The sequence below is a fragment of the Nestor notabilis genome, unplaced genomic scaffold (genome assembly GCF_000696875.1).
Source record: "Nestor notabilis isolate BGI_N333 unplaced genomic scaffold, ASM69687v1 scaffold2323, whole genome shotgun sequence".
Lineage (NCBI taxonomy): Eukaryota > Metazoa > Chordata > Aves > Psittaciformes > Psittacidae > Nestor > Nestor notabilis.
The window spans coordinates 74,135-86,948 of record NW_009920458.1 but is presented as its reverse complement, the minus strand read 5'-3'; the positions used below and the strand labels follow the sequence as shown (position 1 = coordinate 86,948).

Sequence of the window (12,814 nt, the reverse complement as noted above, 5' to 3'; positions counted from 1 at the left end):
GGTAGCGGAAGAGCAGAACTTGATTCCAGCCTCTGGGTTATCACAGGACATTCAGAGATGGACCTAGGGTACCTTACAGAAGTTGCCTTGCTTGAGGATTGCCCAGCTCAGGGAGACCACGCAAGAGTTCTGCACAGCCCTGCTCATGGGAGCAAGCACGTTGTAGCCAAAGCTCTCAGCACAACCGTTGCACCTCTTAAAGCAGAAGGACGTCCAAGAGTGTGAACAGACTTTTCCCTGGACCTGCTTCAGACTGTGGAAACAATTTCAGTTGCAGTTAAAAAGCATCAGGTTACAGACAACAATTTCAAAATCAGAATAATTTGAGTTTAAGGAACTGCTTAACTGGAATTTCACCCAGTCGTGACTGCCTTTTTAAGCTCCTTGGCAGCAAGTGCCCATGAACAGGTTTTGTATTTAACTTGAAGTAGAATAAATATGCCTTTATTTCCAGCTGCTATTTCAAAGGCTGTGGAAATATTAGGAGCAAAGTGTTAGCCAGCCATGCCTCAATCACAGAATTACAAACATGCTTTCAACTGGGCTGCTACAAGGTGTTGCCTCATGCCTTTCTAGAGAGGTGACTTCTAGCTCCCAGTGCTCTCGAGGTTTGATCTAAACCATGCTAAAATGAATTAGACTCTCACTAACTGGGGCGTGGATCCCATACTTAAAATCTTGGTTAATTAAAACAGAAATCATCACCAGAATGCCAGGATACAGCCACGGATGTGTAGGAAACCCAACATAGCCCACATCAGAGAAAATCCTGTAGGAACAGTGCTGTGCCTGTGAGTGCTTTTATTCCTGCATGGTAATTATGTGCTGGTTCACGTTGTTGTTTTGTGGGGAAAACACATTCTTGGACATCAGGAAATAAAAGGCCAGTTTTAATGTGATTTCAAACAGAGAGTATTTTGATATGAATTGATTTATTTCAGCTACAGTGTTGCTTATAAAGCCAGCTGTGATTAGAACTAGTGTTGTACAGAAATGTGAATGACAGACATAGAAATTGTGCCTGTGTGGTTTATACCATTATGACTTAAAGAGGGGACATTCAAACTTGAACAAGGCAGATTTAGGTTGGATATAAGGAAGAAATTCTTTACTATGAAAGTGCTGAGGCGCTGGCACAGGGTGCCCAGAGAAGCTGTGGCTGCCCCATCCCTGGCAGTGTTCAAGGCCAGCTTGGACACAGGAGCTTGGAGCAACCTGCTCTAGTGGAAGGTGTCCCTGCTCGTGGCAGGGGGTTGGAACTGGAGGAGCTTTAAGCTCCTTTCCAACTCAAACCATTCTATTATTCTATGGGTGCTTTTCCAGCTCCGCACAGTTACTGGAAACGTATTAGAGAGGAAATCCTGATTAATGCAGGATACTCTTCTCCTTTGCTGACCATTTAGTTGCTGCTCTGTCTGTCTCCAAAACAGTGTCGAGAGGTGTGTTTTCTCATTCCCAGGCCTACTTATACCTATCGGGACCTGCCAGACGTGGGGAGCCTCTGTGAAACCTTCTGTAATGAGGCCCTGATTCATACCCTGCTCCGATCCCAGGGAAATTCCCCAGTGGCATCATCGGGCTTTGGCACGTGGCCAGAGTCTCAGTAACTTCCTTATTTCTCTCTCCTACATAGAGAATATTCCTAAGCCCTACTACGGCACACGAGAACATAAATCTTGCCCGTGACTATCTTATATGAGTAATTTTTCCAAAGTAAATAAATCATCCCCTTTCCTCTTACCCTGGCAAGCTGTTAACTAAAAAACTGAGAAAATGCTGTTTCATTTGTGAGCCAACTGAAATCATTCCACAAATCTTTAATTCCTTGTTCGAAAACAGAACCAACTGCAACTGGCGGGCAGAGAAAATGTGCCCCTCTTTTTTTCCCCCCCTCTGCCTGCCTTAGTAATGCAACTGCCAGTTTCTGGTTTTGCCTCTGTAGAGTTATATGCCTCTATTTGAACCTTTTGACAAATCGGTTTATTTTCATTCTCCCTCTGCCATAAATTCAATCCATATGTCTTTAAAACATCCTTTCATAGCTGTAACATGGAAAAGGAAGTGGCTTAGCCTCTGTATAGGAGGCTACAGTGTATTTAAAGTGAGCTCTTCTAGTTTGCATGCATCGCTTCTGTTAGCTCTTAAAGCCTTCACTTCCTCATTATTCAGGTTGCAGGGGGCACTGGCAGAGTTTTCTCCATTAATAGTGATGTACAGTGAAGAAGCACAACAGGATAAATGATTCTGTTCTCCTCAAAATATCCAGGAAGTTTTTGATGCAGCTTTACCACCAAGCAGGATGCAAGGAGGATGTGAAAAGGGTAGGAGAGATCAATCCAGCATAAAATATCAAAAGCAAACCCCAAGACAAAGAAACAAAGGTCTTGCACAATGTGCTGCCATTCATCTGGCAGGGGTTTGTCTGACAAGAATACACAGCACCTATGTGACAGGAGGTCACTGCAGTAGGAGTGAAGTATGTCCACATCTGAGACTGAGCTGGGGTCAGAAGGTGAGGGTGGGAAGGAAATGTGGGTCTAAGATGAAGTATATTGGTATGGCTGCACATGAATAAATCAGAACTACAGGATGCAGCAGGGGAAGAGCACAGGGAGTTGTGTCTATAAGAGCCCTTGTCTGGAATCATATAAAATTTGGGCCAGGGTGTACTACTGGAATTGCAGGATAGATCCATAACTGAACACAACTGCAAATCTGGTAGCAACAAGGGTACAGGAGCATTGGCTCAAGGGGCTGCAGGCAGGTTTTGGGAGTCCACCTAACCACTGAATGCAGTGTTTCATCAGATCCACCCCAGGGATGCCACTAGAGGACTCAGGTCCACTCTCCCACCCCAATCTCAGTCACATATCCATGTTCCCCACTTCATGTCAGCTCTAGAGGTCACATTTCTGCCCTTTCCTCTGTGCCACACAGAGCAATCTCTAATTTGCCAACAATGCAAATGAACTGTAGGGATACACACAGAGTAGGATGAGGTCCCAATAACAATTACACAAAACTGTTTGGAAATCCATCATTGTGTTCAGTTACTGTGCATTAATGTTTGTGTGCTAGAATCATAGAATGTTTGGGGTTGGAAAGGACCTTAAAGCTCATCCAGTTCCAACCCCATGACACCCACAGGGACACCTTCCACTAGAGCAGGTTGCTCCAAGCCCCTGTGTCCAACCTGGCCTTGAACACTGCCAGGGATGGAGAATTTACCACTTCTTTTGGCAACCTGTTCCAGTGTCTCACCACTTTCACAGGGAAGAATTTTTTCTTTATATCTAACCTGAACTTCCCCTGTTTCAGTTTGAACCCATTACCCATTGTCCTGTTGCTCCAGTCCCTGATGAAGGTCCCTCCCCAGCATCCTTGTAGCCCCCTTCAGACACTGGAAGCTGCTCTGAGGTCTCCACGCAGCTTCTCTTCTCCAGGCTGAACAGCCCCAACTTTCTCAGCCTGTCTCCATACAGGAGCTGCTCCAGCCCCTGATCATCCTTGTGGCCTCCTCTGGGCTTGCTCCAACAGCTCCATGTCCTTCTTTTGTTGGGGACACCAGAACTGCACCCAGTGCTGCAAGTGTTGGTCTCGTGAGAGCAGAGTAGAGGGGGAGAATTACCTCCTTCAACCTGCTGGTCATGCTAAGAAGATAAAATAGGAGGAGTGTGTGTGTGTGTGTAGTAAATGTGTGTGTGCAATCTAATTATCTTTCTAATCCCTCTGTCATATGGAGGGGTCATCTGTAGAGATGAAAATGTAGTCAACCTCAAAACTTGTGGGTGTAGTTTGGTGTACCCAAAGGTTCCCCATGTAGAAACCACTGTCTGCACATTTGAAACTGCTCACAGGTTCAAAGAGCTGGCATAGCCCATGGGTTTGTTTGCAGAGTTGCAAAGATTGCAGCTACAATTCAGTGGGCTTGAGGTGATCTTCCACACCTCAAAATATCAGGCCTTTCTATCTAACAATCTGCATGTAGCTGTTCCAAAGCAAGCTGTGTGTGCACAGCTGAGTTGTTGTATAAACAATAGCAGAGACTTCACTAAAGCTTTTCATGTAGTTTTATCTCAACTGCAATTTGTTTCTAGTTTTTAAAGGCTGTAGAAATACCCAGCCTTACTCCCTAGAGCCTGGTTTCGCTGCTTTAGCCATTCCAATGGTATTTACAGCTCTGATTTTATTTGAACTCTTCAAAAGACCTTGTGTCCCCCAAGAAAGATGCAAGTGTGTTTAAATTCCCTATTGCTAGAGAGACTTGCTTTTCCTTTCCTGGAAGGTTGCTTGTAACGGAACTGTGTTTGCTCTCATCCCCAGGTGTGCTGTCTCTACCTGCCTACTTCAGCCCATACAACGATGGCTCTGTGTGCAATGATGGACGGGCTGATGCTTATGCCCAGCTGGAACTCCGAACTTTAGAGCAATCTCTGTTGGCAACTTGCGTTGGAAGCATCTCTGAACTGAGTAAGTTTGGGCTGTAGTCAAACCTGGCTTTCTTTCTGTCAAGCAGGAGAGCCAATCCTCTGCTGTTGAGGTCAGTGGGAGTGTTGCCATTGTTGACAGTGGGAGCAGTACTTGGCTAACGTTGTGTAAGATCTAATTGCCTTGTGGTGCTGTTTATGAAAATTAGGTTGTTTCATTAGACTGCTTCATATTTAATCACCTTGGAGATATACGAGACGTGGCTTCTCTAGCCTTTTGGTAGTTAGTGCCAACAGAAGACGGATGCTTCTGCCTAAATGCCTCTGGAGGCTTTCTTGTACATTTGGGGAACAGAGCAGTGGCACCTCCCTCAGCTGGTGAAGAGGCTTCTCTTCATTAGTGTTTGTGCAGTGGAAATGTCCAGGGTGCAGGATATTCAAGGAAAAGCTTTTGGGTTACTTGAAAGACAAAAAGAGGAGGGGAAAGAAAATCTGAGAGCACTTTGGTAACAAAAACTTGTTCAAAACCGTCTTTTTTTAATGCTAACCAAATGAAACGTTCCATTCCTAGACTACTCACAAAGCCCCCTTAAAGTAAACAAAAATGATTTGTGTTTTCCCGCTCTGCTTTTCCCTTGCAACATTTTTGCTGGCATCACTTTCTTAGTCTCCACCATCCGAATGCTAATGAATGCCAGGGCCAGTTTGTGGGTTTCACCATTTATTTTGCAACCTGCCTTAATTTGAGGTTTTCAAATTCCTTTAACACACCTCTATTTATCCTGGAACACAAGAGAACATTTGTAGCATGGGCCTAAGATTGAATACAGCTTCCTCTTTCTCTTCCCCCATCCCTGCTTTGGCCAACTTGGTCATTACATCTAGTGAATAGATCTCCTGATACAGTTGCCTACTTTTTCCTTTTTTTTCCTTAAACATTGCTGCACATTGCCAGAAAAATCAAGAGAGTGAGTGTGCAAAGGAGAAGGAACATTTTTCTGTGCTGGAGATTTGAATTCCAGATGCGTTTTCGCTATTAACCGCGCAGGCTCTGCATTAGTACCAACACTACCCCTGTAAAACATTTAGGTCCTGGAGAATCAGGAGCTACTGAAGTGGAAAGGCAGAGATGCTAGAAGGTTTTTCCATTTTGAAGTGGGTCCTTAAGCAGAATGTACTATGACACAAATGAGTGGCACAGCTTTACACTGCAAACTGAGCTTTTTAATGCACCGTTGATCTGAACCTCTAATAGCGTTATCATGTTTAGACATGCATTAGTTTGGGGGGGAGACTCCCTAACCTGTGTAACACTAGAACCCCATGGGTTCAGCCAGAGGTTGGTTGGTAAATTCAGCATCTTGCTGTCAGATATAAATGAACAAATAATAACTCCCTTAGTATTTCAGAGGGAGGTGTGACTAGTTCGTATGTGGCTAAGTTCAGGGCACTCTCTCAGGAACCACCTTTGTGATGGGGCAACTATTTCAGTTCCATCCTTTCCCAGAATTGTAACTGTAGGACACAATAGAGTAACGTTTCCTGTGAGAGTTTTAGGGGACTGTAAAACATACAGCAACAGAGGATTCTCCCAAGGCAAAAATAGATCCTAGCTATGTATAGTAATCTATAGGAATCATTCAGCTCACTGGTATGGGAGTCGCACTACTCAAAGATTTAGTGTCTGAAGCCTTTATTACAAAGCTCCTGAGAGTTTGTAATGCACCCCAATAAAAGGAGAGTAAACAGGGTGTGCCCAAGGCAAGCTTATTGCACAAAGACCAGCTCTATGTGACTGCATGGCTGCTGTCTTGGGGTCATTGCTCTGTGAACTTTTAAACAATCTGCAGTCTTAAAATCCTGAGTAAAAACTGTAATACAGGTCCCCTTCTTCCAGGCCTCCTCAGGTCCACCACTGCTCCGACACATTGGCTGAAGTTCAAAGACCCAAGAAGACTGAGCAGCCCAAAAAGCTCTTGGATCAAGCTTCTTTACAAGGCTTGGGGTAGATTTCTGGCACAGGTTGTGACAGTGATCAGGCTTCTTAAGGAGAGAGTCATGTCTTGTTATTCTAGAGAAACCCACAGCTAAAGTGAGAATGAGAGAAGCAGACCCCTAAAAGAAGGGATTTCTATATTGAATATAACATCATTAGCTTGTCACAAGTTCCTGGGTAGGAGGGTAGAACATCATAATCCAGTTGAATGACATGGGAACAATCTCATAATATAAAACAGTGGTGCCAGTGATGAGAGTAAAGTATTTGCACTGATGCTACTGGCTTTGCCTTGGGCAAGCTATGCTCCAGGTTGGGCAGTGGACATTATTACAAAGACATCAGCAGTTTAATAGGCAGGCAAGAAACTGGGTATACGTGGTTGGAAAGAGGAGAAAACCAGGATGGAAAACCATCACTGTAAAGATGTTGTTCTGAATGTATGATAACTGCGAGAAGATTCATTCTATGTTTTCTAGCTAATAACTTGTAATTTGAAGGAAAGTTTAATTTCCCATACAACAACCTGCAGAGTGGCAGCTTGAGGACAGCTTACGGCTTGGTGGAGGAAAAAGAATAAGAGCACACAAAAGCCATTTCTCTTAGCTGAGAGACTTCATTTAGTTCAGAAAGTGTACTTAAGAGAACCATGGATGAATAGTAAAGAGATGCTTTTGCATTCTTTCTCTTTGTGCAGGTGATTTGGTATCACGAGCAATGCACCACATGCAGTGTTTGAACACTATCCGCCCAGGCATGAGCCCCATTCGGCAAACCCGGCAGCAGCAACCCATCTCCTGGTCCCCTGATGCTCTCCACACCCTCTACTACTTCCTACGCTGTCCTCAAATGGAATCCATGGAGAACCCCAACCTGGACCCTCCAAGAATGACCCTGAACAATGAACGGTACGTAGGTGATACTGTTAGTAACCGAGGAGTCAGGCTAAAAAGGTCTCCTTCTGTATAGTATCTGTGTGTGCATGGGCAGCTCGGGCAGCTTTGTGGATGCTACCTATCAGGCATCAGTTATTCCGGCAGTCAGGCCAGATTATGTTGTCAGCCTTGCCAAGTTTATGAAGCCCTGGAATTGGAACTGGAAAGTAAGCTGTTTTTTCATGCAATCTTTCCGAGCGAGGCATATACTGTATGCTGCCAACAAGGCTTGTCTAGAGATGCTGCCAAAAGTACATGTGGTTGCCTAAAGCAGTAAAGACCTTACCAAAGAAAATGTTACCTTCTGAATAGCACCAATTAACAATTGTCATCATTCTCAGGAAAAGCAATGTTGTTCACTGTGGCGAGGTTTGAAGGGATTTATGGACATCCTTCTTAAGGATTGCTTCAGTTGATGCTGTGTGTCTGGTATAGAAAGAAATTTATATAGGAAGCCAGTAACTAAACAGAAAATGCAGTGGGTCTCCCTGCCTTCTGCCAGCACCATAACTGACTCTGAAATAGGCCCATTATTAGAGTGGTCAGAAATTTTCCAGAGGGATATTTTTTCTGTTAGAAACCTCCCTGGTTTCCTTCCTGCCCAGCTCCTTGGCTGGCTGCCTGACAGGCTAGTGGCAGCAGAGAGCTGAGAAGCCCTCAGAGCCCTGGCCACAAGTTGACTTCCTTGACAGGTCAGGCAGCTCCTCAGCTCGAAGACAGACTGATAACTGGTTCTTGCAGGGAGACTCAGGCCTCTCCACACTTATTAGGTTTCCCCAGTTTGAAATGCACATTTTTGTGTTGATTTCAGAAATCTTAAATGGGAAATTCTGGTTTCTGATTAACTGCACCCAGTATTTGTGCTAGCATACTCTTTGAATGCCTTTTAGCCTACTGGATATCAGGTTCTGCCCTGGCCCTTCCCAAAAGCAGTCTGTGGTTGGGAAGTTTCACAGTATAGTCATGTGTTGAAGCTGGGGGGGAGGCCACATTTCCTGCATGTTGGAAAGGTGAGCAGGGAAAGGAGAACATCTCTGCAGCTTTGTGAGCAACATGGTTTCTTCTTCCCACCTTGGGCTCTACTTTACTCAGCCACAGCTTCTAAAATTGGTATTAAATCATGGTAACATACAAATAATGCTGTCAGCCTGCGCTTCCTTGCACCAAGCCTGCCACCTGATTTCAGCAGCCCTAAAGGCTTCTTGGAGCTGTATTCATCTCCACTGGAGCTGTGGCTGATGGCTTCATGGCCAGAACCTGGCTACTCGGGATAGAGAAGACCTCTTGAGAATAATAGTAGGTTGAACTGTCCCTTTTTAAGGCTCTGAATTTTGAAGGCCAGGGTGCAGAAAAACATACTGGGTGGAAAGCAGCCTCTATAATTTCAGTCTTGGTAAGTTACATTAGGTTAAGGGAACTTCAAATAGGGAGAAAGATATGAATCTTAAGACCCCTAAGGTCTTTGTAGCTACCTCCACTGGTCACCTGATTTTATTCTCTTGGTTTCTTAACCGTCTTTCTGTACTGTATTGTACAGAGCCCCAGAGTTCTTTCAGAAAGAACAATCTGTGAGCAGAACTCTAGCAGCAGAGAGTGGGAACTGGTGTATGAAGAACCAAGAGGAAATAAGTGAAATAGAGTAAAATAGGGATAGGAAGAAGCTGCTGTTTTGAGGGCTCACTAATCTTAATCAAATGCCCTACCAAGTGCAAGGTTATTTATTTTGCATTTCATGTTTGCACACTGTGCAAAACCTGAGTTTTCATGAGGCCAGATTCAGCAAAGCTGTACCACCAGTTCCCACAGTTGTACAGCTGAAGCTGCTGAGCAGCTTCTATCAGAAATGTAGATTAAGCTTTCTGTTTTGTGTTGTGTTCTTTTCAACTCTCTTAGTATCATGATGTTACTGCAGCAACTTGTTTTGTACACTGAGGATAATAAAGGAGTTAAGTCAGGAGTGCAGTTATCTCCCCAGTTGCTCCCAAACAATGCTTTTCACATGGCTCACCAGAGTTCTTTTGGAATGCAGGCTGCAACTCTATTCTGGTTTCAAATCCACACTAGATCCTATAACAGCTGGTGTAAGGGAAATTTCTGCCATTTTTTTTCTGACCAGTACTTAACTGAAAAGGTAATTAAAGAGGATATATTAAAATGGAGCAAAAACTGACAATAGGTGGGGGATAAAACAGAACCTGAGGACTATCAGGATAAACAATTGGCTTTGAAAAGTATATGAAACTTGGAAATGAAATTAGTAGTGCCCAGTGTACTACAAATGAACATCCAACCCTACATTTCATTTGCTCCAAGGTGTATTTGTAAGTGTCTTATTGCATTGACCTCTATGCATTTTATTTAGCATAGCCAGTGGGATAAATACTCCTAGCAGCAGTTTATACAAGAGGTAGTTTACTCTTTTCTAGCTTAAGAGGAGAGATAGTTGAGGCTGAGTGTGAGATGCTAGACTCGTGGCAGGATAGATGAGGGCACTGATTCACCTAATGTGACTTGGCAAAGCTTTGCAGCCCGGTTCTTTTATTCTTTCCTGAGCTGTGCTAAATCAGCTGCAAACTCTGCATTGTTCTTTTGTGCATTTATGTTCTCTCTTTCTGGAATATACTTGTTGTGTGCACTGCAATCCTAGTTTGTTTTCTACTGAAAAAAACCCTCAGTCACAAACAAGGACAACAACCCTGACCTGTTCTGCATTTGCTTGTGCTTCAGTTCCTAGGCTTCTGCATAAACCTATTGGTGCTGAACGCTAATCTGAAGTTTAGCAAAGAGAGGGATGGTTGGGAGAGCTGCAGACTTGGTAAAACCTGACCTTGGGAAGGTCTGTGAGCCACGTTGCTTCAGTGGAAGGAACTGTAGCTGTTAAGTACGTCTAGAGACGTGAAAACCTACTATCCAACTTGCCTGGCTTTCTGTTGTCTGTTAGCTTTCTGTCTGTCACACTGGGATGCAGAGTGCTATGAAAATCATAACACCGTAAGGTGTGGAAGGTCTTTACTATACTTCAACATGAAGGCAAGCACAGAAGCCTGTTGGAGGGTGTCATATGCCATAAAGAGCTTTTCAAAATGTGGCTGATCTTCTGAATACATATGCAGCAGACTGTATAAGGTATGGGAACATACATGCTTGCAGTTAGGTATGCAAGGCACCCCACTGAACAGAGACAGTTTAAACTCATATAAGCTATGTGCCTTCTCCATGCTAAACACCTTGGCAACTACAGAACTGAGGTTGTAGAGTCCTGCAGGAATGGGGTGGATGTATTTTTGTCTTTAGAGCTTGGCAGGGAGAGGAGCTTTCTGTGTTAGCCTCCAGTATGTGAATGATGTGGGATACCAATAGACTGAAACTCTGGGAAGCTTGTGAGTTGGTTATACCTGGTTCTGATACTTACCTCCAGGCACTGAAGCAATAGGAGGAGGGGAGGCAGAGCAACAGAGAGAGCACTCGGGTATCTTAAGCAAAACATTTGAAGCATGTCCACAGTGAATGCAGCTGCTTGCTGTCTGACCAAGCCATGACCCACTTGGATCCCCAAAATGACATTATTTGCTGCATGGACAATAAACCATCTGCTATTTGATGTCAGATAGGCCACCAGAGGAAGTGTTTTGCAAATACAGAGTGCCACTTGTGCAATTCTTTGGCAAAGGAATTACACCCTAAGGTGAGAACAAGCTGCTTTCCTCAGTAATTATACACCTGAGGGCCTGAAGGCTCAGAGCCTTTTGGTGTCATCACAGCACATCTGTCTTTGTTGCTGCAAAAAGGTGTCTCTGCTGGGCAGTAAGGTATTTTGAGTTTCTAGGAGATCACGGTCTGTATTGTGTCAGAGCTCAGACAGTGGGTTTGGACCATGAAGAGTGAGCAGACATGTGGCACTACCTCTGCTCTGTTTCTGCTCTGGGTTTTTTCCCATTGCTTATGTCAGGCTGGCTGAGCCTGGGAGCATTCTGCAGTGTGAGCTCACGTCCCAGAGCAGCAGAGCATGTTTTCTGGGATTGTTTGGGATTCTGTGACTTGAGAAGGGCCATCGAAAGGAAAATGAAGTTTCTTTCTCCCTTCTTCACTTTTTCCCAAGTGGAATATAAAGCTTTTGTCTTATTTTTAATGGTGTGTCAAGGCAAGAATGCTGTCAGTGATACTTATCTCAGGGAATATTTGTCTGCTCCCCATACAGCACAAATTGAAGTCAGTATTATAGTCTCATTTTACAGCTGAGTGGACTAGTCTACCTTGGGTTAATTTGGCTGAGTGATCCAGCCTTAAAGCTAGAAATAGACATCTTTGATTGTCCTCATCCTATCTCATGGTGATTATCATTGTAAACAGCATTTATTGTAGGAAAGCTAGTGCAATCTAATACCTAAGAATAGGCAAGAAGTTGGATCCTGCTTCCCTGTGTAGTCTTTGGTAGGCTGAGCTGCCACGTCCTCTTTCAGCTACCCTGTTAAAAAGCTATGTATTATGTCTCCCTATTGTTGATGCTGCTGTTCTATAGAATGTTCTAAAAGTAATTCTGGGCTTAGCCACCAGTGCCCATGGATCTGGCCATGCCAGACCTTTCCGAGCTATCCGTGTTACACACGTGCCAAGTTTCACATGTTGTCTGAGTTTGCTGGGTGTCATGGTTTATTTCAAACATCAGTGAGTCCAAAAGAGTTTACATCAGCAGAAGCACACAGACTGCACCCATCTGACTCTGTCAGTGAAAATACAGTAAAACACCAGGGAAATTCCAGAGCTGATGTAGGATTTGTCAGCTGCCAAGAGTAAAATTTGGGGCTTGCCAATTTGACGAAGGTTCACAGCTTTTCAGCTGGAAAAGCTGGGGACATTGCAAGAATCCATCTACAATCACACAGGGGGCTGCCTCATAAGAAAAGAGAGAGCTTCCTTCTGTTTTCCATGTGCAGGCATCTAGAAGGCTTCAGATCTGCTGCTTCTCTAGAGGAGTGTGGTTTGTTCTGTGGTTCTAAACAAACCTGAGCTCACCCTGGTTCTGTCACATGAAATCCTTCAGAAAGGCTCCCGCTCATCCTGCGTTCAGCTGGGTGGCTGCTTTAATCTACACGGTTCAAAAGTGACCTAAATAGTTTTGTATTTCCAACAGAAGTCCTCCCATTATTTCTGTTACCTCACGTGATCCAGGGCCCATGGATAAGCCTGCAAACCGTAATTTTCCTTCCAGTAACTAAAGGTGGCCTGCAAGAAAGCTGGAGAGGGACTTATTATAAGAGGAAGTGATGATAGGACAAGGGTTAACAGCTTTAAACTGAAAGAGGGTAGATTTAGATTAGATATTAGGAAGAATTAGATATTAGATATTGGAAGAAGCTCTTCCCTGTGAGGGTGCTGAGGCGCTGGCACAGGGTGCCCAGAGAAGCTGTGGCTGCCCCATCCCTGGCAGTGTTCAAGGCCAGGGTGGACACAGGGGC

At 44.2% G+C, this 12,814-nt stretch overlaps 1 protein-coding gene across 1 annotated transcript in view; it reads left to right on the top strand.

The window, feature by feature from the left end:
* The window catches only part of ABTB2 (ankyrin repeat and BTB (POZ) domain containing 2), a 135,434-nt gene that overhangs the window by 82,131 nt on the left and 40,489 nt on the right, over positions 1-12,814 (top strand). The window contains exons 2-3 of the mRNA XM_010010674.1: positions 4,324-4,470; positions 7,121-7,331. Coding sequence (XP_010008976.1) covers positions 4,324-4,470; positions 7,121-7,331 — 358 coding nt within the window. The remainder of the gene's footprint in view (positions 1-4,323; positions 4,471-7,120; positions 7,332-12,814) is intronic.